General features: G+C 46.0%; 1 protein-coding gene across 4 annotated transcripts in view; it reads right to left on the bottom strand.

Moving 5' to 3' along the window:
• Positions 1–24,999, bottom strand: part of LOC124033114 (contactin-1a-like) — a 149,263-nt gene that overhangs the window by 57,194 nt on the left and 67,070 nt on the right. For 3 of the 4 annotated variants that reach the window (XM_046345054.1, XM_046345061.1, XM_046345069.1), the window contains exons 2-3: positions 21,613–21,750; positions 14,399–14,437 (exon numbers count right to left, since the gene is read on the bottom strand). In XM_046345054.1, coding sequence (XP_046201010.1) covers positions 14,399–14,437; positions 21,613–21,670 — 97 coding nt within the window. In that variant the 5' untranslated portion in view covers positions 21,671–21,750. The remainder of the gene's footprint in view (positions 1–14,398; positions 14,438–21,612; positions 21,751–24,999) is intronic. The other variant, XM_046345074.1, reaches the window with a different exon arrangement.

The raw sequence follows: 24,999 nt of genomic DNA, 5'->3' as shown, positions 1-24,999 counted from the left end.
TACAATGCTATTTCACAGTAAACAAACTGACAACAGAATTTCAGCATGCTTATAGGGAAGGAAAATCAACAAGCACAGCACTTACACAAATGACTGATGATTGGCTGAGAGAAATTGATGATACAATTATTGTGGGGGCTTTCTTGTTAGACTTCAGTGCAGCTTTTGACATTATCGATCATAGTCTGCTGCTGGAAAAACGTATATGTTATGGCTTTACACCCCCTGCTATTATGTGGATAAAGAGTTACTTGTCTAACAGAACACAGAGGGTGTTCTTTAATGGGAAGCCTCTCAAATATAATGCTGTTAGATTCAGGAATTCCCCAGGGCAGCTGTTTAGGCACCTTGCTTTTATTTCTTTTTACTAACGACATGCCACTGACTTTGAGTAAAGCCAGAGTGCCAATGTATGCGGATGACTCAACACTATACACGTCAGCTACTAAAGCGACTGAAATGACTTCAACACTCAACAAAGAGCTGCAGTTAGTTTCAGAGTGGTTGGCAAGGAATAAGTTAGCCCTAAATATTTATAAAACTAAAAGCATTGTATTTGAAACAAAACACTCACTAAATCCTAAACCTCAACTAAATCTTGCAGTAAATAATGTGGAAATTGAGAAATTTGAGATTACTAAACTGCTTGGAACTGCCGATCTGCGGCCGACAAGGCAGAGTTCATCTCAGCCTATGCCTCCCTCCAGTCCCTCGACTTCTTGGCACTGACGGAAACATGGATCACCACAGACAACACTGCTACTCCTACTGCTCTCTCTTCGTCCGCCCACGTGCTCTCGCACACCCCGAGAGCTTTTGGTCAGCGGGGTGGTGGCACCGGGATCCTCATCTCTCCCAAGTGGTCATTCTCTCTTTCTCCCCTTACCCATCTGTCTATCGCCTCCTTTGAATTCCATGCTGTCACAGTTACCAGCCCTTTCAAGCTTAACATCCTTATCATTTATCGCCCTCCAGGTTCCCTCGGAGAGTTCATCAACGAGCTTGATGCCTTGATAAGCTCCTTTCCTGAGGACGGCTCACCTCTCACAGTTCTGGGTGACTTTAACCTCCCCACGTCTACCTTTGACTCATTCCTCTCTGCCTCCTTTCCACTCCTCTCCTCTTTTGACCTCACCCTCTCACCTTCCCCCCTACTCACAAGGCAGGCAATACGCTCGACCTCATCTTTACTAGATGCTGTTCTTCCACTAACCTCATTGCAACTCCCCTCCAAGTCTCCGACCACTACCTTGTATCATTTTCCCTCTCGCTCTCATCCAACACTTCCCACACTGCCCCTACTCGGACGGTATCGCACCGTCCCAACCTTCGCTCTCTCTCCCCCGCTACTCTCTCCTCTTCCATCCTATCATCTCTTCCCTCTGCTCAAACCTTCTCCAACCTATCTCCTGATTCTGCCTCCTCAACCCTCCTCTCCTCCCTTTCTGCATCTTTTGACTCTCTATGCCCCCTATCCTCCAGGCCGGCTCGGTCCTCCCCTCCCGCTCCGTGGCTCGACGACTCATTGCGAGCTCACAGAACAGGGCTCCGGGCAGCCGAGCGGAAATGGAGGAAAACTCGCCTCCCTGCGGACCTGGCATCCTTTCGCTCCCTCCTCTCTACATTTTCCTCTTCTGTCTCTGCTGCTAAAGCCACTTTCTACCACTCTCAATTCCAAGCTTCTGCCTCTAACCCTAGGAAGCTCTTTGCCACCTTCTCCTCCCTCCTGAATCCCCCCCCCCTCCTCCCTCTCTGCAGATGACTTCGTCAACCATTTTGAAAAGAAGGTCGACGACATCCGATTCTCGTTTGCTAAGTCAAACGACACCGCTGGTACTGCCCTACCCTGTGCTCTGACCTCTTTCTCCCCTCTCTCTCCAGATGAAATCTCGCGTCTTGTGACGGCCGGCCGCCCAACAACCTGCCCGCTTGACCCTATCCCCTCCTCTCTTCTCCAGATCATTTCCGGAGACCTTCTCCCTTACCTCACCTCGCTCATCAACTCATCCCTGACCGCTGGCTACATCCCTTCCGTCTTCAAGAGAGCGAGAGTTACACCCCTTCTGAAAAAACCTACACTCGATCCCTCCGATGTCAACAACTACAGACCAGTATCCCTTCTTTCTTTTCTCTCCAATACTCTTGAACGTGCCGTCCTTGGCCAGCTCTCCCGCTAGCTCTCTCAGAATGACCTTCTTGATCCAAACCAGTCAGGTTTCAAGACTAGTCATTCAACTGAGACTGCTCTTCTCTGTATCACGGAGGCGCTCCGCACCGCTAAAGCTAACTCTCTCTCCTCTGCTCTCATCCTTCTAGACCTATCGGCTGCCTTCGATACTGTGAACCATCAGATCCTCCTCTCCACCCTCTCCGAGTTGGGCATCTCCGGCGCGGCCCACGCTTGGATTGCATCCTACCTGACAGGTCGCTCCTACCAGGTGGCGTGGCGAGAATCTGTCTCCTCACCACGCGCTCTCACCACTGGTGTCCCCCAGGGCTCTGTTCTAGGCCCTCTCCTATTCTCGCTATACACCAAGTCACTTGGCTCTGTCATAACCTCACATGGTCTCTCCTATCATTGCTATGCAGACGACACACAATTAATCTTCTCCTTTCCCCCTTCTGATGACCAGGTGGCGAATCGCATCTCTGCATGTCTGGCAGACATATCAGTGTGGATGACGGATCACCACCTCAAGCTGAACCTCGGCAAGACGGAGCTGCTCTTCCTCCCGGGGAAGGACTGCCCATTCCATGATCTCGCCATCACGGTTGACAACTCCATTGTGTCCTCCTCCCAGAGCTCTAAGAACCTTGGCGTGATCCTGGACAACACCCTGTCGTTCTCAACTAACATCAAGGCGGTGGCCCGTTCCTGTAGGTTCATGCTGTACAACATCCGCAGAGTACGACCCTGCCTCACACAGGAAGCGGCGCAGGTCCTAATCCAGGCACTTGTCATCTCCCGTCTGGATTACTGCAACTCGCTGTTGGCTGGGCTCCCTGCCTGTGCCATTAAACCCCTACCACTCATCCAGAACGCCGCAGCCCGTCTGGTGTTCAACCTTCCCAAGTTCTCTCACATCACCCCGCTCCTCCGCTCTCTCCACTGGCTTCCAGTTGAAGCTCGCATCCGCTACAAGACCATGGTGCTTGCCTACGGAGCTGTGAGGGGAACGGCACCTCAGTACCTCCAGGCTCTGATCAGGCCCTACACCCAAACAAGGGCACTGCGTTCATCCACCTCTGGCCTGCTCGCATCCCTACCACTGAGGAAGTACAGTTCCCGCTCAGCCCAGTCAAAACTGTTCGCTGCTCTGGCCCCCCAATGGTGGAACAAACTCCCTCACGACGCCAGGACAGCGGAGTCAATCACCACCTTCCGGAGACACCTGAAACCCCACCTCTTTAAGGAATACCTAGGATAGGATAAGTAATCCTTCTCACCCCCCCCCTTTAAGATTTAGATGCACTATTGTAAAGTGACTGTTCCACTGGATGTCATAAGGTGAATGCACCAATTTGTAAGTCGCTCTGGATAAGAGCGTCTGCTAAATGACTTAAATGTAAATGTAAATGCTTGGAGTAACCCTGGATTGTAAACTGTCATGGTCAAAACATGTTGATACAATAATACTTTGTCTCTATACTGACGCTTAGCTTGTTTGATTGCCTTGCGGAGGGAATAGCTACGCTGTTTGTATTCGGTCATGTTTCCGGTCACCTTGCCCTGGTTAAAAGCAGTGGTTCGCACTTTCAGTTTCACACGAATGCTGCCATCAATCCACAGTTTCTGGTTTGGGAATGTTTTAATCGTTGCAATGGGAACGACTTCTTCAATGCACGTTCTAATGAACTCGCTCACCGAATCAGCGTATATATCACTAGCCACTTTAAACAATGCCACTTAATATAATGCTTACCTACCCTACATTATTCATTGTATATGTATATACTGTACTCTATATCATCTACTGCAGCTTGCCTATGCCGTTCTGTACCATCACTCATTCATATCTTTATGTACATATTCTTTATCCCTTTACACTTGTGTGTATAAGGTAGTAGTTTTGGAGTTGTTAGGTTAGATTACTCGTTGGTTATTACTGCATTGTCGGAACAAGAAGCACAAGCATTTCGCTACACTCGCATTAACATCTACTAACCATGTGTATGTGACCAATACATTTGATTTGATTTAGTAGCTAAGATGGGGAGAAGTCTGTCTATGATAAAGCAATGCCCTGCTTTCTGAACAACTCTATCAACATGGCGGATCCTACAGGCCCTAGTTTTGTGGCACCTGAACTACTGTTCAGTCGTGTGGTCAGGTGCCACAAAAAAGGACTTAGAAAAATTGCAATTGGCCCAGAACATGGCAGCACGGCTGGACCTTGGATGTACTCAGAGAATTAATATTAAGAATATGCATGTCAATCTCTCCTGGCTGAAAGTGGAGGAGAGATTGACTTCATCACCACTTTTATTTATGAGAGGTATTGACATGTTGAATGCACCAAGTTGTCTCTCTAAACTACTGGCACACAGCTCGGACACCCACGCATACCCCACAAGACGTGCCATCAGAGGTCTCTTCACAGTCCCAAAGTCCTGAACAGACTATGGGAGGAGAACAGTACTCCATAGAGCCATGACTACATGGAACTTTATTACACATTAAGTAAATGACGCAAGCAGTAAAATTAGATTCAAAAAACAGATTGAAAAAAAAACCTTATGGGACAGCGGGGACTGTGAAGCAACACAAATATTGACACACACACACACACACACACACACACACACACACACACACACACACACACACACACACACACACACACACACACACACACACACACACACACACACACACACACACACACACACACACACACACACACACACACACACACACAATACACACACATGGATTTAGTTTAGTACTGTAGATATGTGGTAGTGGTGGAGTAGGGGCCTGAGGGCTCACAGTGTGTTGTGAAATCTTTGAATATATTGTAATGTTTTAAAAATGGTATAAACTGCCTTAATTTTGCTGGACCCCAGGACAAGTAGCTGCTGCTTTGGGGATCCATAATAAATACAAATAAAGACACTCACTACCGAGTTCCAAACTGCTTCGAAGCAGCATCAGCACAAGAACCGTTCATCAGGAACTTCAAGAAATGTGTTTCCATGGTCCGAGCAGCCGCACAGAAGCCTAAGGTCCCCATCCCGCAATGCCAAGAGTCGGCTGGAGTGGCGTAAAGCTCACCGCCATTGGACTCTGGAGCACAGGCCTAATCACTCAACATCAGTGGCCGACATCACTAATGCTCTTGGAAGGAAGTCCCCAATGGAAGGAAGTCCCCAATGGAAGCAAGTCCCCATGGCAATGTTCCAACATGTAGTGGAAAGTCTTCCTAGAAGAGAGGAGGCTGTTATAGCAGCAATGTTCCAACATCTATTGGAAAGTCTTCCTAGAAGAGAAGAGGCTGTTATAGCAGCAATGTTTCAACATCTAGTGGAAAGCCTTCCCAGAAGAGAGGAGGCTGTTATAGCAGCAATGTTCCAACATCTAGTGGAAAGCCTTCCCAGAAGAGAGGAGGCTGTTATAGCAGCAAAGAGGGAACCAACTCCATATTAATGCCCATGATTTTGGAATGAGATGTTTGACGAGCAGGTGTCCACATACTTTCGGTCATATAGTGTATGTTTACATTGCCAAAACAAGTGAAATAGAAAGTGAAATAAACAATAAGAAATTAACAGTAAACGTTACACATTTTGAAACAAAAGTTTCAAAAGAATAGAGACATTTCAAGTGTTATATTATGGCTGGGTAAAGTGCTGTAACAATGTGAAAATAGTCTGCAGTAGAGGAACCGACAGGATGCCGTACATGTTCACTGTCTCACTTGGACAACAACCATCTTGTTTATGTAAACAAACAAACAAAGTGCCACCCAGATAAACAACTGTGTGTGAGTCTGGGGGTTAACTGCATGTTGGCTTGTATCCTGTATCACATTAGACGCTCTGATGCCAGGACTATAAGGAGCAACAGATAGCTTCAGATGAGCCCAGGCTCCTGGATCACGACTCAGGATAGAGCTGGCATTTTAAATTCAAATAAGCCCCAACAGCTTTGTGGTGGTATTGTTGCAGCAGGACAGACAGGCAGACAGTGTTGTTGAATACTGTAGGTCCTGTTGTCTGGTAATGAAGTGGATCTTCTCTTCATAGCTGGACCCGAGAGAGAAGAGTCTCTCTGTGTGTGTGTGTGTGTGTGTGTGTGTGTGTGTGTGTGTGTGTGTGTGTGTGTGTGTGTGTGTGTGTGTGTGTGTGTGTGTGTGTGTGTGTGTGTGTGTGTGTGTGTGTGTGTGTGTGTGTGTGTGTGTGTGTGTGTGTGTGTGTGTGTGTGTGTGCGTGTGTGTGTATGCGTGTGTGTGTATGCGCGTGTGCGTGTGTGTGTGTATGCATGTGTATGCGTGTGTGTATGCGTGTGTGCGTATGTGTGTGTGTGTGCGTCCATTGACTACTCTGATTGCCTACCCCATAAAGCTTCACCCTCCTTTAACGGAGCCAAGTCGTGCAAGAAGATGAGACAAAAAGAGGGATTGAGATACAGAGGGAGTGACTTCACCAGATAGGCTTACAGAATAATGTGGAGATAGGAAAACAGAGGACGATTGATGTGTTTGGAGAGAGAGAGAGAGAGAGAGAGAGAGAGAGAGAGAGAGAGAGAGAGATAGAGAGAGACATAGAGAGAGACATAGAGAGACATAGAGAGAGAGAGAGAGAGAGAGAGACATAGAGAGAGACATAGAGAGAGACATAGAGAGAGACATAGAGAGAGACATAGACAGAGACATAGACAGAGAGAGAGACAGAGAGAGAGACAGAGACAGAGACAGAGACAGAGAGAGAGACAGAGACAGAGACAGAGAGAGAGACACACAGAGAGAGACACAGAGAGAGACACAGAGAGAGAGACACAGAGAGAGACACAGAGAGAGAGACACAGAGAGAGAGACACAGAGAGACAGAGACACAGAGAGAGACACAGAGAGACAGAGACACAGAGAGAGACACAGACACAGAGAGAGACACAGACACAGAGACACAGACAGAGACACAGACAGAGACAGAGACAGAGACACAGACAGAGACACAGACAGAGAGAGAGACAGAGACACAGACAGAGAGAGAGACAGAGACACAGACAGAGAGAGAGACAGAGACACAGACAGAGACACAGACAGAGACACAGACAGAGACACAGACAGAGAGAGAGACAGAGACACAGACAGAGACACAGACAGAGACACAGACAGAGACACAGACAGAGACACAGACAGAGACACAGACAGAGACACAGACAGAGACACAGACAGAGACACAGACAGAGACACAGACAGAGACACAGACAGAGACAGACAGACAGACAGACAGACAGACAGACAGACAGACAGACAGACAGACAGACAGACAGACAGACAGACAGACAGACAGACAGACAGACAGACAGACAGACAGACAGACAGACAGACAGACAGACAGACAGACAGACAGACAGACAGACAGACAGACATGATTAGTGCTAACTTAGTGATGACAGATATATCTACGTACCATTAGCTAGGATTGTGAATAGAAAGGATATGACTTTTCTGAGTGCACAGCCATGACAGCGGGATAGACTAGGCCTTAATATTGAGACAGGAGAAAGCCAATGAGGCTGAGGCCAGAACAGCCCAGAGCCAATCTATATCTGCAGCCGTCTATCCAGCGGTACATAAATATGAGCATATTATGGCAGACACGGCATATCAGTGTTACCTAGTGTATAACGGGGATAAATAACATTATGATGGAGGCTTGTATCTATGCCGTGGGTTCTAAGTTGATGATATTATCCTCTTAGACGGGGATTGACAATGACAGTGTTAGTGAATGAATGATGAGCGGCAGACTCGGGTAGCGAACAGCAAAGCCATAGATAGTATATCTGTATATATGGCTCCATCTCCATCATATAATAATAATATAATAATATGGCTTCATCATGGCTTTTGGCAGCAGTGGAGGCTGGTAGATGGAGGAATGGGGAGGACAGGCTCATAGTAATAGCTGTGGCTACAGACTAGAGGAATTATAAGGATAAGCTCATTGTAACAGTTGTGGCTGTAGGCTAGAGGAATGTCAAGGACAGGCTCATTGTACAGCTGTGGCTGTAGTCTAAAAGAATGATAAGGACAGGCTCATTGTAACAGTTGTGGCTGTAGGCTAGAAGAATGATAAGGACAGGCTCATTGTAACAGTTGTGGCTGTAGGCTAGAAGAATGATAAGGACAGGCTCATTGTAACAGTTGTGGCTGTAGGCTAAAAGAATGATAAGGACAGCCTCATTGTAACAGTTGTGGCTGTAGGCTAGAAGAATGATAAGGACGGGCTCATTGTAACAGTTGTGGCTGTAGGCTAGAAGAATGATAAGGACAGGCTCATTGTAACAGTTGTGGCTGTAGGCTAGAGGAATGATAAGGACAGGCTCATTGTAACTGCTGTGGCTGTAGGCTAGAAGAATGATAAGGACAGGCTCATTGTAACTGCTGTGGCTGTAGGCTAGAGGAATGTCAAGGACAGGCTCATTGTACAGCTGTGGCTGTAGTCTAAAAGAATGATAAGGACAGGCTCATTGTAACAGTTGTGGCTGTAGGCTAGAAGAATGATAAGGACGGGCTCATTGTAACAGTTGTGGCTGTAGGCTAGAAGAATGATAAGGACAGGCTCATTGTAACAGTTGTGGCTGTAGGCTAGAAGAATGATAAGGACAGGCTCATTGTAACAGTTGTGGCTGTAGGCTAGAGGAATGATAAGGACAGGCTCATTGTAACTGCTGTGGCTGTAGGCTAGAGGAATGTCAAGGACAGGCTCATTGTAATGGCTGTGGCTGTAGACTACACTCACAACAGTCACTTAACACAACACTCACTGAACAACACTCACACAACACAACACTCACACAACCCAACACTCATACAACACTCACTTAACACAACACTCACACAACACAACACTCACACAGCACAACACAAAAGAGGTAGGAGTGTAAATAACATGAAGATGTCCTAGGGCCTCCCAAGTGGTGCAGTGGTCTAAGGCACTGCATCGCGGTGCTAGCTGTGCCAACTAGAGATCCTGGTTCAAGTCCAGGCTCTGGCGCAGCTGAATACAACTGGGAGACCCATGGTGCGGTGCACAATTGGCCCAGTGTCGTCCGGGTTAGGGGAGAGTTTGTCCGCTAGGAATGTTCTTGTCCCATCACACACTAGTGACTCCTGTGGTGGGCCGGGTGCAATGCACGGTCACCAGGTGCACGGTGTTTCCTCTGACACATCAGTCTGGCTTGGTTGTGTTTTGGAGAACGCATTGCTCTCAAAATTCACCTCTCCCGACTCCGTATGCAGGGGTGAGATCTTGTGTGGAGCCCCAGATCGAGATTATGGGGAGATTATCAGTGGTCTTGTATGTCTTCCATTTCCTAATAATTGCTCCCACAGTTGATTTCTTCAAACCAAGCTACCTATTGCAGATTCAGTCTTCCCAGCCTGGTGCAGGTCTACAATTTTGTTTCTGGTGTCCTTTGACAGCTCTTTGGTCTTGGCCATAGTGGAGTTTGGAGTGTGACTGTTTGAGGTTGTGGACAGGTGTCTTTTATACTGACAACAAGTTCAAACAGGTGCCATTAATACAGGTAACGAGTGGAGGACAGAGGAGCCTCTTAAAGAAGAAGTTACAGGTCTGTGAGAGCCAGAAATCTTGCTTGTTTGTAGGTGACCAAATACTTATTTTCCACCATAATTTGCAAATAAATACATTAAAAATCTTACAATGTGATTTTCTGGATTTTGTTTTCTCATTTTGTCTGTCATAGTTGAAGTGTACCTTTGATGAAAATTACAGGCCTCTCTCATCTTTTTAAGAGGGAGAACTTGCACAATTATTGGCTGACTAAATACTTTTTTGCCCCACTGTAGATGCCTGCTGCCACGCAAACTGATTACCCATGGTCGAAATGACACCTTTCATCCAGGAGAGAGAGAGAGAACATGGGAGCTTGTGAAAACAGAGAGAGAGAGAGAGAGAGAGAGAGAGAGAGAGAGGTAGAGAGAGATAGGTAGAGATATTATATTGAGGAGAGAATAAACAACACCTTCCATGCAGTGACACAACAGCCTCTCCTTTAACAAAATTACATCTATTCCCAGTGCTTATGTAACCTGATAGTGCAGCTGTTTTGGGTAAAACATGTGTTTGCAATAAAGCTGTGCTGGTGATTGATGTGTAGAGACCTTGTTGAACTGAAAGTCCCAATCACTACATAAATTCCCAACTATTACAAATGTTCACACTCAGGCCCAATCACTACATAAATTCCCAAATTTCCCAACTGTTTCACATCTTCTTTCAGTTCAACAAGGTCTCAGGTTACATAAGCACTCAGTCCATAGTGTGAGAACATCCGGACAGGAGGTACATAAATGGGCATAACCATGTGACACATAAAATAAGTCAATCAAGCACTTTCGGACACAATCCATCTAGTACATTGACAGCGCATAATAAATGAAGAATTGCAGGTCTCTCACCCCGTTAAGTTAATTACAAGCCCTTAACCAACAATGCAGTTCAAGAAATAGAGTCGATACAATTTTAACTAAAGTAAAAAATAAAATAGAAAGTAACAATAAAATAACAATAACGAGGCTATATACAGGGGGTACCGGTACCAAGTCAATGTGAAGGGGTACAGGTTAGTCAAGGTATTTTGTACATGTAGGTAGGGGTTAAAGTGACTATGCAAAGATGATAAACAACGAGTAGCAGCAGTGTGAAAACAAAAGCGGGGTGTCCATGTAAATAGTCCGGATGGTCATTTTATTAATAGTTCAGCAGTCTTATGGCTTGGGGATAGAAGCTGTTTAGAAGCCTCTTAGTCCTAGACTAGGCGCTCCGATACCGCTTGCCGTGTGGTAGCAGAGAGAACAGTCTATGACTTGGGTGACTGGAGTCTTTGACAATTTTATGGGCTTTCTTCTGACACCTCCTGGTATAAAGGTCCTGGATGTCCTGTGTGGCAGGAAGCTTGGCCCCAGTGATGTACTGTATGGCAGGAAGCTTGGCCCCAGTGATGTCCTGTATGGCAGGAAGCTTGGCCCCAGTGATGTACTGTATGGCAGGAAGCTTGGCTCCAGTGATGTCCTGTATGGCAGGAAGCTTGGCCCCAGTGATGTCCTGTATGGCAGGAAGCTTGGCCCCAGTGATGTATGTATGGCAGGAAGCTTGGCCCCAGTGATGTACTGTGTGGCAGGAAGCTTGGCCCCAGTGATGTACTGTGTGGCAGGAAGCTTGGCCCCAGTGATGTACTGTGTGGCAGGAAGCTTGGCCCCAGTGATGTCCTGTATGGCAGGAAGCTTGGCCCCAGTGATGTCCTGTGTGGTAGGAAGCTTGGCCCCGGTGATGTACTGTGCCGTACACACTACATTGTTTGTGGACTGCATTATATGAAAGAGATTTGTATTGTAAGTGCAGAGTATCACAAAACGCACTGCAGTATTCTGGAGGGGCTGTTTGATTTTGTACTACATCAGTTTTAGCATTGTTTGTCAGAGCAGAGACTCATATCAAAATGAAGCTGGGACAATAATATTTCCAGGTCAGTGAAGGTAGATGCAGTAGGAAGTCTATACCATGTTTCCAACCCAGTTAGCTCTTACAACTGTTTGTTAATTCCCTGTCTTCACATCTGCCAGCTACACTTTCACATCTCATTGGCTGCAGATGTGACCGCGTCCATATTAGGAAGTCACCAGATTTCAGGCAAACTGAAATGAGTTTTGCATGAAAAATTACGAATTCCTGATATGGATGCCGTTCGGCCACACTGGCATTGATCGAAGTTTCCTAAAACAAACACAAGATTTCTCTAAAAATACAACTGTCCCCAGCTATGTTCTAATCTTGGAGTGAGGGACACACAGGCTATGGTTTAACAAGGTCTGGAGTGAGGGACACACAGGCTATGGTTTAACAAGGTCTGGAGTGAGGGACACACAGGCTATGGTTTAACAAGGTCTGGAGTGAGGGACACACAGGCTATGGTTTAACAAGGTCTGGAGTGAGGGACACACAGGCTATGGTTTAACAAGGTCTGGAGTGAGGGACACACAGGCTATGGTTTAACAAGGTCTGGAGTGAGGGACACACAGGCTATGGTTTAACAAGGTCTGGAGTGAGGGACACACAGGCTATGGTTTAACAAGGTCTGGAGTGAGGGACACAGGCTATGGTTTAACAATGTCTGGAGTGAGGGACACACAGGCTATGGTTTAACAATGTCTGGAGTGAGGGACACAGGCTATGGTTTAACAAGGTCTGGAGTGAGGGACACACAGGCTATGGTTTAACAAGGTCTGGAGTGAGGGACACACAGGCTATGGTTTAACAATGTCTGGAGTGAGGGACACAGGCTATGGTTTAACAAGGTCTGGAGTGAGGGACACAGGCTATGGTTTAACAGGGTCTGGAGTGAGGGACACAGGCTATGGTTTAACAAGGGCTGGAGTGAGGGACACAGGCTATGGTTTAACAAGGTCTGGAGTGAGGGACACAGGCTATGGTTTAACAAGGGCTGGAGTGAGGGACACAGGCTATGGTTTAACAAGGTCTGGAGTGAGGGACACAGGCTATGGTTTAACAAGGTCTGGAGTGAGGGACACACAGGCTATGGTTTAACAAGGTCTGGAGTGAGGGACACAGGCTATGGTTTAACAAGGTCTGGAGTGAGGGACACAGGCTATGGTTTAACAAGGTCTGGAGTGAGGGACACAGGCTATGGTTTAACAAGGTCTGGAGTGAGGGACACAGGCTATGGTTTAACAAGGTCTGGAGTGAGGGACACAGGCTATGGTTTAACAAGGTCTGGAGTGAGGGACACAGGCTATGGTTTAACAAGGTCTGGAGTGAGGGACACAGGCTATGGTTTAACAAGGTCTGGAGTGAGGGACACAGGCTATGGTTTAACAAGGTCTGGAGTGAGGGACACAAGCTATGGTTTAACAAGGTCTGGAGTGAGGGACACAGGCTATGGTTTAACAAGGTCTGGAGTGAGGGACACACAGGCTATGGTTTAACAAGGTCTGGAGTGAGGGACACAGGCTATGGTTTAACAAGGTTTGGAGTGAGGGACACACAGGCTATGGTTTAACAAGGTCTGGAGTGAGGGACACAGGCTATGGTTTAACAAGGTCTGGAGTGAGGGACACACAGGCTATGGTTTAACAAGGTCTGGAGTGAGGGACACACAGGCTATGGTTTAACAAGGTCTGGAGTGAGGGACACAGGCTATGGTTTAACAAGGTCTGGAGTGAGGGACACAGGCTATGGTTTAACAAGGTCTGGAGTGAGGGACACAGGCTATGATGTGTCTTCCAATGCTGTCTAAAAACATCCCAAACAGAGGGTAATGTCAATTGAAACTACAACTACAACTACAAAATATCATCCCGCAAAGATCAATCCAATGGAACGTCTCTGATCTTGGACTTCCTGGTCTTAACTTCCTGGTCTTTTTGGTCAAACAAAATGCTCGTTGACAGAATATTCTACTACCTGAACGTGACCAATAAGAACACAGATGTTCCTTTTCTGTTTCAAAACGTTTCACTGCGTGTGCCTTTACTAAACAGGACCCGGATGCAGCTGTCAGGCAAAGGAAGGGCTCTGTTTTGTTCTTGACCCAGTGCATCTCAGAAGGCTCCTTGAATTGATGCCATAACAGTCATGAACTGATGTGGTATGATAAGCAGTCAGGCTGGTGAGGAGCAACAGTTTGCCACCTAAAACATCTGGGGTGTTAAATTACTCTTCCGCTTCCAGTTTTGTCTTTCACATGACATACTGACTTAAATACCTCACAGATTCACAAAACATCTTGTGGTCTGGTGTCTAATGTTCCTGGCACGCTGTTCCCAACCAGCTGGTGGGGAAATACACTTGTAAACGTATCAAGACTCTTCTGAAGTATACACTGAACCTCGTTTGAACAGGCAATCTGCATATTGCTGTATGTTTCAGGATTCTGGTTTTGGTGACATTGCAACATGTCCAAACTGATCACACACACACACACACACACACACACACACACACACACACACACACACACACACACACACACACACACACACACACACACACACACACACACACACACACACACACACACACACACACACACACACACACACACACACACACACACACACACACACACACACACACACACACACACACACACACACACACACTCCATTGAGATCATCCATAGCGTTACCTGAGTAGAAGCCAGGTTCCCCTCTGAACACTGATGCATCTGGAGGAGAGGGAGGAGCGACAGGAGGAGAAGAGCTGTGTCAACATATTCATTTAGAGAGGGAGGAGCGACAGGAGGAGAAGAGCTGTGTCAACATATTCATTTAGAGAGGGAGGAGCGACAGGAGAAGAAGAGCTGTGTCAACATATTCATTTAGAGAGGGAGGAGCGACAGGAGGAGAAGAGCTGTGTCAACATATTCATTTAGAGAGGGAGGAGCGACAGGAGGAGAAGAGCTGTGTCAACATATTCATTTAGAGAGGGAGGAGCGACAGGAGGAGAAGAGCTGTGTCAACATATTCATTTAGAGAGGGAGGAGCGACAGGAGGAGAAGAGCTGTGTCAACATATTCATTTAGAGAGGGAGGAGCGACAGGAGGAGAAGAGCTGTGTCAACATATTCCTTTAGAGAAGGAGGAGCGACAGGAGGAGAAGAGCTGTGTCAACATATTCCTTTAGAGAAGGAGGAGCGACAGGAGGAGAAGAGCTGTGTCAACATATTCCTTTAGAGAAGGAGGAGCGACAGGAGGAGAAGAGCTGTGTCAACATATTCCTTTAGAGAAGGAGGAGCGACAGGAGGAGAAGAGCTGTGTCAACATATTCCTTTAGAGAGGGAGGAGCAACAGGAGGAGAAGAGCTGTGTCAACATATTCATTTAGAGAGGGAGGAGCGACAGGAGGAGAAGAGCTGTGTCAACATATTCATTTAGAGAGGGAGGAGCGACAGGAGGAGAAGAGCTGTGTCAACATATTCATTTAGAGAGGGAGGAGCGACAGGAGGAGAAGAGCTGTGTCAACATATTCATTTAGAGAGGGAGGAGCAACAGGAGAAGAAGAGCTGTGTCAACATATTCATTTAGAGAGGGAGGAGCGACAGGAGAAGAAGAGCTGTGTCAACATATTCATTTAGAGAAGGAGGAGCGACAGGAGGAGAAGAGCTGTGTCAACATATTCATTTAGAGAGGGAGGAGCGACAGGAGGAGAAGAGCTGTGTCAACATATTCATTCAGAAGATCCATTACATTGTTGGAAGCATCAGGAGTATCTGTGTGCTGGGGTTAAAGGTGACATTTCTAAACATTAGCTTCAGTGAGTGTTGAGTTCTTTTGATGACGCTGCTCCCTACATGCCTGTCCCTGTTGCAACACAGAGTATGTGGCAGTCATAAGGATGGGACATTGACAGCAGCCTTGTACTGAAGGCTACAGACTAGGGCCATTCGAACGATGACACAATGAGATGTGTCATCGACTCCCTCACGACGCCAGGACAGCGGAGTCAATCACCACCTTCCGGAGACACCTGAAACCCCACCTCTTTAAGGAATAGGATAAGTAATCCCTCTCACCCCCCTTTAAGATTTAGATGCACTATTGTAAAGTGACTGTTCCACTGGATGTCATAAGGTGAATGCACCAATTTGTAAGTCGCTCTGGATAAGAGCGTCTGCTAAATGACTTAAATGTAAATGTAAATGAGATGAGAGGCGTCTCTGTCATCCTCAACACGGTCGTCTTAGCTTTGATGTGATAAACAAAATATAGAAATCTGCACACTGTTAATCAACCCTGCAGTTTTATTCTGTAACGTTTCTAGCCGAAGGTCTTCGCCAGGCTCGAGTTGGATGTCACAACTTTCTCGTTGTTGGCCTTCTGTTGCTGTGCTTTGGAACACACACACACGCACACACACACACTCACACCCCTGTTCCCATTGCCTTTGGGTGAAGTGGGAGGATGACTCACACACCTCCTATGAACAGATGTAATCTCCACCATCCACAACTCTGTTTAAAGGAAATGTGTTGTGAAGTAAAGAGGAAGCCAGAGTCCAAACACCACATTCTTTGCTTCAGCTGAATTGAAATCTAAAATTTGAAGGAGGAGGTTTCAGACCGGTCATTTCAGCCCCCCTTTTCTATATTTTCAGACCGGTCATTTCAGCCCCCCTTTTCTATATTTTCAGACCGGTCATTTCAGCCCCCCTTTTCTATATTTTCAGACCGGTCATTTCAGCCCCCCTTTTCTATATTTTCAGACTGGTCATTTCAGCCCCCCTTTTCTATATTTTCAGACCGGTCATTTCAGCCCCCCTTTTCTATATTTTCAGATTGGTCATTTCAGCCCCCCTGTTACGGATACAGTTATCCTGTGTGTGTGTGTGTATTCTGTGTGTGTGTTTCTTTTCTCTCCTTCTCCCCAATCAGTCAACAATCAATCATCAATCAGAAGACACACCTCCTCCTATTTCCTGACCTATCACAGTTCCTTCCCCATGGTTTAAAAACCCCATCATTTGTTTGTTCTATAGCTGAGCTCAATCTCTAGCTCAATCTCTCTGTAAATGCCATGTCTGTAGGTCTCTGTGTTTCACTCTCGCTTTGTGTCTTAACCTCTCTTTTGTTTAAAGCACCTCCATAGCACTTTGTCATCACCTGTGAGTATTGTTTTTGGTTATGGTGTTTGTTTGTTTGCTGGTGGGAAAAGGGGAAACCAAGACAAGTCGCCCATGGGCATACACTACCCGTAGGTGAACTTTGTTAAATACACTAGGTAGAACTGGGCGGACCACCCACTGTATTTTTGGTTAGTTAGTTAGCTGTTAAAGTAGGCTAGTCTAGCTTAGGGGTGTGTTTTTGTGTATTTATTGTTTCTTTCCTTGGGTCCAGCTCAGCCCCTTTTCCTGCTCCCCCCATTACCGTGTGTTTATAAATAAACCTAGAGTTTGATGGTAGATTTCTGTTGTCGTGGTTATTTCGTGCACACTTTTACTTTGTCACAATAATAATTTGCATGAGTTATGTTACGGGTCTCATTACCATCCCCCCTAGACTGTCGGGCCAAAAGGGATTCGTAACATAAGTGGAGCCTCGTCCGGGATCTGTCATAACTGACACCCATGCCGCTCATGTAGATTGTTGTAGTGGTATAGTTCAGTGTTGAGCGTCATAGCTGAAGTAGCATTAGTGTTTGCTATTTTCTTTGGCACTTGTGAAGTAGTGTAAAATGAATACTTTTGATTTGAGATCCTTTTTGGATAACCCTTTGGGGGAGGTTTTTGACAAATGTCGTAGAGTTGATTTAATGACCTTGGCTGACCATTATTCAGTATCGATTCCGCAGAGTTTAGTTAAGGCGGAGGTTAAACGGCTAGTATTAAATGTATTGTTGGAAGAGCAGGTGCTTGTGTTACCGCTGCCTGAGCCTACTACCCCTGTAGCGGATGTTGCTGCTCCTGTAAGCCCATTGGTGTCTGATAATGAGGGCGAGGCTAAAACACCAGCCACATTGTCCCGTTTTGATCCACGCTCCCCACTGTCAAATGGTGATGCCAGGAGGGATGTCCGTTTAGCACAGTTCCAACTGGAGGTGGAAGAGAGAGCCCAAATTAGGCAAGAGACTCTCCAGTTGGAGATGTGTAAAATAGAGGCAGAAAAAGAACGAGAACAACGGCATTTGGAGATGTGTAAAATTGAGGCAGACAGAGAACAAAGGCAGTTGGAGTTCAAAATGCGCCAGATGGAACTGGAGGCAGAGACAGCGAGGCTAGCCTCCGGTCCTACTGTGCCTGTTTGTGAGCCGTCCTCACCTGCTGTGTCCTCAAACACGTTTGACATTAGTAGGCAGATTGCCTTAGTACCTTTATTCAGAGTCAGAGGTTGACTCCTATTTTTGTGTATTTGAGCGTATAGCCGTAGCATTGAAATGGCCTGAAGAGGTATGGTGCCTATTACTTCAGTGTAAATTAACTGGTAAAGCCCAAGAGGTTGTGTCAGCGTTACCTCTGGAGGACAGTTTGAATTACAAAGTGGTCAAAGCTACTGTTCTTCGTGCCTATGAGCTTGTGCCTGAGGCATACCGACAGAGATTTAGGTCTCATAGAATGTCTTCTAGTAAGACTTATCTGGAATTTGCTAGAGACAAGGGAAATATGTTTGATAAATGGCATGCTGCTAGTAAGGTAACTGATTTCAACTCTCTCCGGAAGTTAATCTTGTTGGAAGAGTTTAAAAATTGCTTACCCGAACGCATTGTAGTTTACCTAAACGAACAGAAAGTATCCTGTCTGGCAGAAGCGTCTGTGTTGGCAGACGAGTTTGTGTTGATGCACAAGAGTGTGTTTTCGGCTCAAACCGAGAGTAGAGCCACTGAGTTTCCTACCTTTAGCCCTAGTCGGCCAGCAGTAGTATATCAAGCACGCCAGAAGAATGAGCGTCCCTGTTTCTATTGTCATAAAGTAGGACATATGATTAATGATTGCTTCCTGCTTAAACGCAAACAAGGGATGCCTCTTCGTGCCAAGCCACCAACAGGTGTTGCTCTAATTCGTACGGTTGTGAGGTCTGCAACAAAACAGGTGCCTCAGGGTAACTGTAGTTTGAAAGACCCAGTCCCCGACCGCCATTATGAACCATTCATTTGAGGGGTTTGTGTCCCTAACGAATGACGAAGCGTCTCAACGACCGGTTAAAATCCTTAGAGATACTGGTGCGGCGCAGTCATTTATATTGTCTGATGTGTTGCCCTTATCTGACGATACATACTGTGGTTCCAGTGTGTTAGTGCAGGGTATTGAAATGGGTTTTGTCCCAGTACCATTGCACTTTGTAAATGTACACTCTGAGTTAATCAGTGGAATATTCAGAGTGGGGGTACGTCCTATGTTGCCAGTGAAAGGTGTGACCTTTATAATGGGTAACGATATTGCCGGAGGAATGGTAGTACCCGTATTGGAAGTATTGGATAAAAGTGACCACTCTCTCTCGAATGAGCTGGCACAGAGTTATCCACATGTGTTCCCCGCTTGTGCCGTCACTCGTGCTCAGGCACGACAAGAGGGTGACGAGATAGATTTGTCGAACACTGTTCTGTTCAAAGAGGTTGATCAAGAGGATGGATTGTGTGATACCTCTGAGAAGCTGATCATGTCATGTATTGTCATATATTGTCATGTCTTGTCCCTGTGCTTTCTCTTCTATTCGTTTCCCCCTGCTGGTCTTATTAGGTTTCTTTCCCTCTCTCTATCCCTCTCTCTCTCGTTCCGTTCCTGCTCCCAGCTGTTCCTCATTCTCCTAACGACCTTGTTTACTCTTTCACACCTGTCCCCTATTTTGCCCTCTGATTAAGTCTCTATTTCTCTCTGTTTCTGCTTCTGTCCTTGTCGGATCCTTGTTTGCTGTGCTGTGTTCTTGTTCCGTCCTGTCGTGTTTTGCCTTCATCAGATGCTGCGTGTGAGCAGGTGTCTCTGTCAGCTACGGCCTGCGCCTACCCGAAGGGACCTGCAGTCTGTGGCCGCTTATCCTGTTATTCCCCTCTACAAACTAGAGGATTTATGTTATCCCCGTTTGGACATTTCCTGTTAAGGATTCAGGATTTGTTATTTTCTGTTTGGACTTGAATAAACTCTGTTTCTGTTAAGTCGCTTTTGGGTCCTCACTCACCTGCATAACAGATCACCTCTGACAAACAGCCCAGGAAAGAATCAAAGAACGTTGAACTTATTGCATCAATACAGTTACCAGTCACTCGTGAGCAGCTGATTGCTAACCAAAAGGTTGACAACAAGCTTGCTAAATGTTTTTCTAGTGTTGTCTCATTGGAAGATGTGAAGAAGACGAACGTGGCTTACTTCATTGATGGTAATCTCCTCATGCGTAAATGGAAATCCCATGTTGACGCGGATGGAGATTGGAATGCTGTTTACCAAATGGTGATTCCTACAGCCTTTCGACAAAATGTGTTATCCCTTGCTCATGATCACCAGTGGTCTGGTCATTTAGGAATCACAGAAACTTATGATCGGATCCTTCGACATTTCTTTTGGACGGGTTTAAAACAAGATGTGGCTCAGTTCTGTCGGACATGCCACACATGTCAGATAACAGGAAAATAAAATCAGGTTATTCCTCCCGCTCCTCTTTGTCCCATACCTGTCATAGGTGAACCATTCGAGCATGTGGTGGTTGATTGTGTCGGACCGTTACCGAAGACAAAATCGGGTAACCAGTTTTTGTTAAGATAATGTGTTGGCAGATGCTTTGTCTCGTGTGTGAAAATGATTTCTGTATGTTTTGCAAGGTTGTTGCTTTGTTGTGAGTATTCATTGAAATACTGTAGTCGCAACCCCTAGGGTTGCTCTTTTAAGGGTGGGAGTGTTACGGATACAGTTATCCTGTGTGTGTGTGTATCCTGTGTGTGTGTTTCTTTTCTCTCCTTCTCCCCTCACAGGTGAAAATCATCACTCCCTAATCAGTCAACAATCAATCATCAATCAGATGACACACCTCCTCCTATTTCCTGACCTATCACAGTTCCTTCCCCATGGTTTAAAAACCCCATCATTTGTTTGTTCTATAGCTGAGCTCAATCTCTCTGTAAATGCCATGTCTGTAGGTCTCTGTGTTTCACTCTCGCTTTGTGTCTTAACCTCTCTTTTGTTTAAAGCACCTCCATAGCACTTTGTCATCACCTGTGAGTATTGTTTTTGGTTATGGTGTTTGTTTGTTTGCTGGTGGGAAAAGGGGAAACCAAGACAAGTCGCCCATGGGCATACACTACTCGTAGGTGAACTTTGTTAAATACACTAGGTAGAACTGGGCGGACCACCCACTGTATTTTTGGTTAGTTAGTTAGCTGTTAAAGTAGGCTAGTCTAGCTTAGGGGTGTGTTTTTGTGTATTTATTGTTTCTTTCCTTGGGTCCAGCTCAGCCCCTCATCCTGCTCCCCCCATTACCGTGTGTTTATAAATAAACCTAGAGTTTTCCGGTAGATTTCTGTTGTCGTGGTTATTTCGTGCACACTTTTACTTTGTCACAATAATAATTTGCATGAGTTATGTTACGGGTCTCATTACCATCCCCCCCTAGACTGTCGGGCCAAAAGAGATTCGTAACACCCCCTTTTCTATATTTTCAGACTGGTCATTTCAGCCCCCCTTTTCTGGTTTATTTTCCAGCTGTAAGAATTAGCCCAATTAAGATACTACACCTGTAGTAGCCTTTTTCACATCATCGTGCCGGCCTGAACCAAACTGTGCTAACTCTGACATGTTATTTTATATTCAGTAAAGTTCCAGCTACCACGGTGTAGGCATAACCAGGCCCGCACAGTACAGCATGGTTTGGCTCGGGTACAGTCCCGGTGGGAAAGTCCCGTGTGTGATTACCATATGATACTCACCAGTGGAAGTGAGAGTCAGGGACAGGAGGCAGAGGAGGAGCACAGTGAAGTGCGGCATGTTGGTCTGTGTAGAACCCCCTGGAGGTGATGATTAGAACCAAGCCGATGATGGAACATTAGCAGGACAGGATGCTTTTCCTGCAAGGCAGACAGAGAGTGGAGAGACATACTATAAATATCTGAGTCATGGTACAACACGTGTCGTAACATTACATATGCGTTTCCATCACTAGGAGCGTTCTGTGATGTAGTGTAATTAGTCTTCAAAGAGACATCAAAGTTACACGATTTAAATTGCCGTGAGTAAGGTCAAGAAGGTATTAAAAAACATTGGGCAGCCATCCTCATAATAAACTTCTAAAGTCTAAACATAATGAACAGTACATTTTGACCCCTTTTTAGTAGTGCTGTGATTGTGTAGTGACCGAGCAGTTCAAATGTAAAGCAGTGACATTTCTCTAATTTAGCAGTTTAATCCACCAGACAGAGTGATGACATTCTCATTGGTCCAGCAAAACCAAACTACTGAGCACGGACATGAAGGATAAGCTTAAAGGAACATTCCAGTGCATCAAGCCTTGTTGGCATCAGGTCGAAATAGCTACTTCAGTAGACACAACAGTTCAACATGGTATGAGAACAAAACACTAGATGTCACTTGGCTGGCTCAATAGACCTGCTAGGTGCAACCATTTCCCACTGGAAGACCAGGGATAGAAAGAAGAAGAGGGCCCAATGGGGATGAAGAAGATGACGTTAGGTAAGAACACATGAGGTATATGTAGCCTCCAATTTAGGGATGATATGAGTGAATTAATTGACTACGTTCCATACTCTGGCATTGCCCATGCCCATATAATAAAACACGGGCACAGTACAGTACTAGTACCGTTTCCATTACTCACGCCATTGGCCCTGAACAACAGTAACGACCATGTCAGCCTCCTACGCACCACAGCAGGGGGGCAGCTCCACCAACAGGTTGACAACATCATGACTGAAAGGGTGACCGTTGTCACAAGCAGCAACCCTCCCTGAGCGTTGTTTTAGCTGAGTGGGCACTCAAGACACTGCCCCCCAGACCAACAACAGAGACGAACTGGAGGGGATTTAATCTTCACTGCACTCGTATCAACCCATCGTCAAGGAAACACAATACGACAAGCAACAGCTGTTTCAGCAACACTCTAGAATGGTGGTCCTCGGAGGCAGTGGAACAGAGGAATAGAAGAGAGGATCGGCATCTTCCTGATGCTGCGTATCCCTGGAGACGTCTACCATAGCGACAGATAGGCTCCAGGTAATGATGTTCACCACTACCCAGCAAACCAAAATTGGTTCTGGGAAAGTTCCAGAACATTTGTAAGGTCGCGGCAAATGTTCTCATAACACAAAAAAACTGTTGAAAATAGAATGTTTGCATAAAACATTTGCCTGATGTTACTATAACGTTCCTAGAACACATTTAATCTGTTCTTTAAATGTTCCCCGAATGTTTCATTAGGTTGTGGGAACATTGTGGGCACATCACAAAATATATGTTCCCAAAACAAAAAACTGTCCAGCTGTGTAGATGATTCTACAATGTTTCTTTTCAGTGCAAAAAAACATTCACCTGATGTTACAAGAACGTTCCCAGAACACATTGTATGTTCTCTAAAAGGTTTCCAGAACACGTTGTATGTTCTCTAAATGGTTTCCAGAACACGTTGTATGTTCTCTAAATGGTTTCCAGAACATGTTGTATGTTCTCTAAAAGGTTTCCAGAAGACGTTGTATGTTCTCTAAAAGGTTTCCAGAACATTTCTTTAGGTTGTGGGAACATTGTGGGGATATGACAAGATATAGGTTCCCAGAATATTTAATATGCAAAGTCATAAAATCGGATTTTAAACCCAACCCTAACATTAAACACAGTGCTAACCCTAATGCCTAACCCTAACCTTAAATTAAGACCAAAAAACACATCTTTGTTTTCATGAAATTTGACAATATAGACAATTGCAGTTGGCCTATCTAAAGGGAAATTGCTCAGTTCTACCTTCAGGACAAAACTCATGACAATAACCGTCAACCTGCTGACATCAATTAGAGAAATGGAGAGGAAACATGCTAAGGTCATCAAACACTCCCTCTATGCCTCATCTAACACTGACCAGAGGTCCTTCTGTAGTCCTTCTGTAGCTCAGTTGGTAGAGCATGGCGCTTGTAACGCCAGGGTAGTGGGTTTGATCCCCGGGACCACCCATACGTAGAATGTATGCACACATGACTGTAAGTCGCTTCGGATAAAAGCGTCTGTTAAATGGCATATATTATTATATTATATTATCAGCAACCATCACCCCTGTGTTCCAATGGCACGTTGTGTTAACTAATCCAAGTTTATAATTTTAAAAGACTAACTGATCATTAGAAAACCCTTTTGCAATTATGTTAGCACAGCTGAAAACCGTCAAACTGTCCTTCTTTAGACTAGTTGAGTATCTGGAGCATCAGCATTTGTCGGATCGATTACAGGCTCAAAATGGCCAGAAACAAAGCACTTTCTTCTGAAACTCGTCAGTCTATTCTTGTTCTGAGAAATGAAGGCTATTCCATGCGAGAAATTGCCAAGAAACTGAAGATCTCGTACAACGTTGTGTACTACTCCCTTCACAGAACAGCGCAAACTCGCTCTAACCAGAATAGAAAGGAGTGAGAGGCTTCGGTGCACAATTGAGCAAGTGGACAAGTACATTAGAGTGTCTAGTTTGAGAAACAGACGCCTCACAAGTCCTCAACTGGCAGCTCCATTAAATAGTACCTGCAAAACACCAGTCTCAACATCAACAGTGAAGAGGTGACTCTGGAATGCTGGCCTTCTAGGCAGAGTTCTTCTGTCCAGTGTCTTTGTTCTTTTGCCCATCTTAAACTTTTATTTTTATTGGCCAGTCTGACATATGGCTTTTTCTTTGCAACTCTGCTTAGAAGGCCAGCATTGTTTTCCTTGAAGCAGCCAAAAAAGGTGTTAAGCTTGTCCGGGAGCGAGGCATCGGTGTCCAGGAGCGAGGCGTCGGTGCCCGGGACGTGGTATCGGTGTTCGGGAGCGAGAGGTCGGTGTCCGGGAGCGAGGGGTCGGTGTCCGGGAGCGAGGGGTCGGTGTCCGGGAGCGAGGGGTCGGTGTCCGGGAGCGAGGCGTCGGTGTCCGGGAGCGAGGCGTCGGTGTCCGGGAGCGAGGCGTCGGTGTCCGGGAGCGAGGCGTCGGTGTCCGGGAGCGAGGCGTCGGTGTCCGGGCGAGCGAGCGAGGCGTCGGTGTCCGGGAGCGAGGCGTCGGTGTCCGGGAGCGAGGGTCGGTGTCCGGGAGCGAGGGTCGGTGTCCGGGAGCGAGGCGTCGGTGTCCGGGAG

The sequence above is a fragment of the Oncorhynchus gorbuscha genome, linkage group LG01 (genome assembly GCF_021184085.1).
Source record: "Oncorhynchus gorbuscha isolate QuinsamMale2020 ecotype Even-year linkage group LG01, OgorEven_v1.0, whole genome shotgun sequence".
NCBI classification, from domain to species: Eukaryota; Metazoa; Chordata; class Actinopteri; order Salmoniformes; family Salmonidae; genus Oncorhynchus; species Oncorhynchus gorbuscha.
The sequence above is the reverse complement of the archived record's forward strand: the minus strand, read 5'-3'. Positions and strand labels throughout refer to the sequence as shown.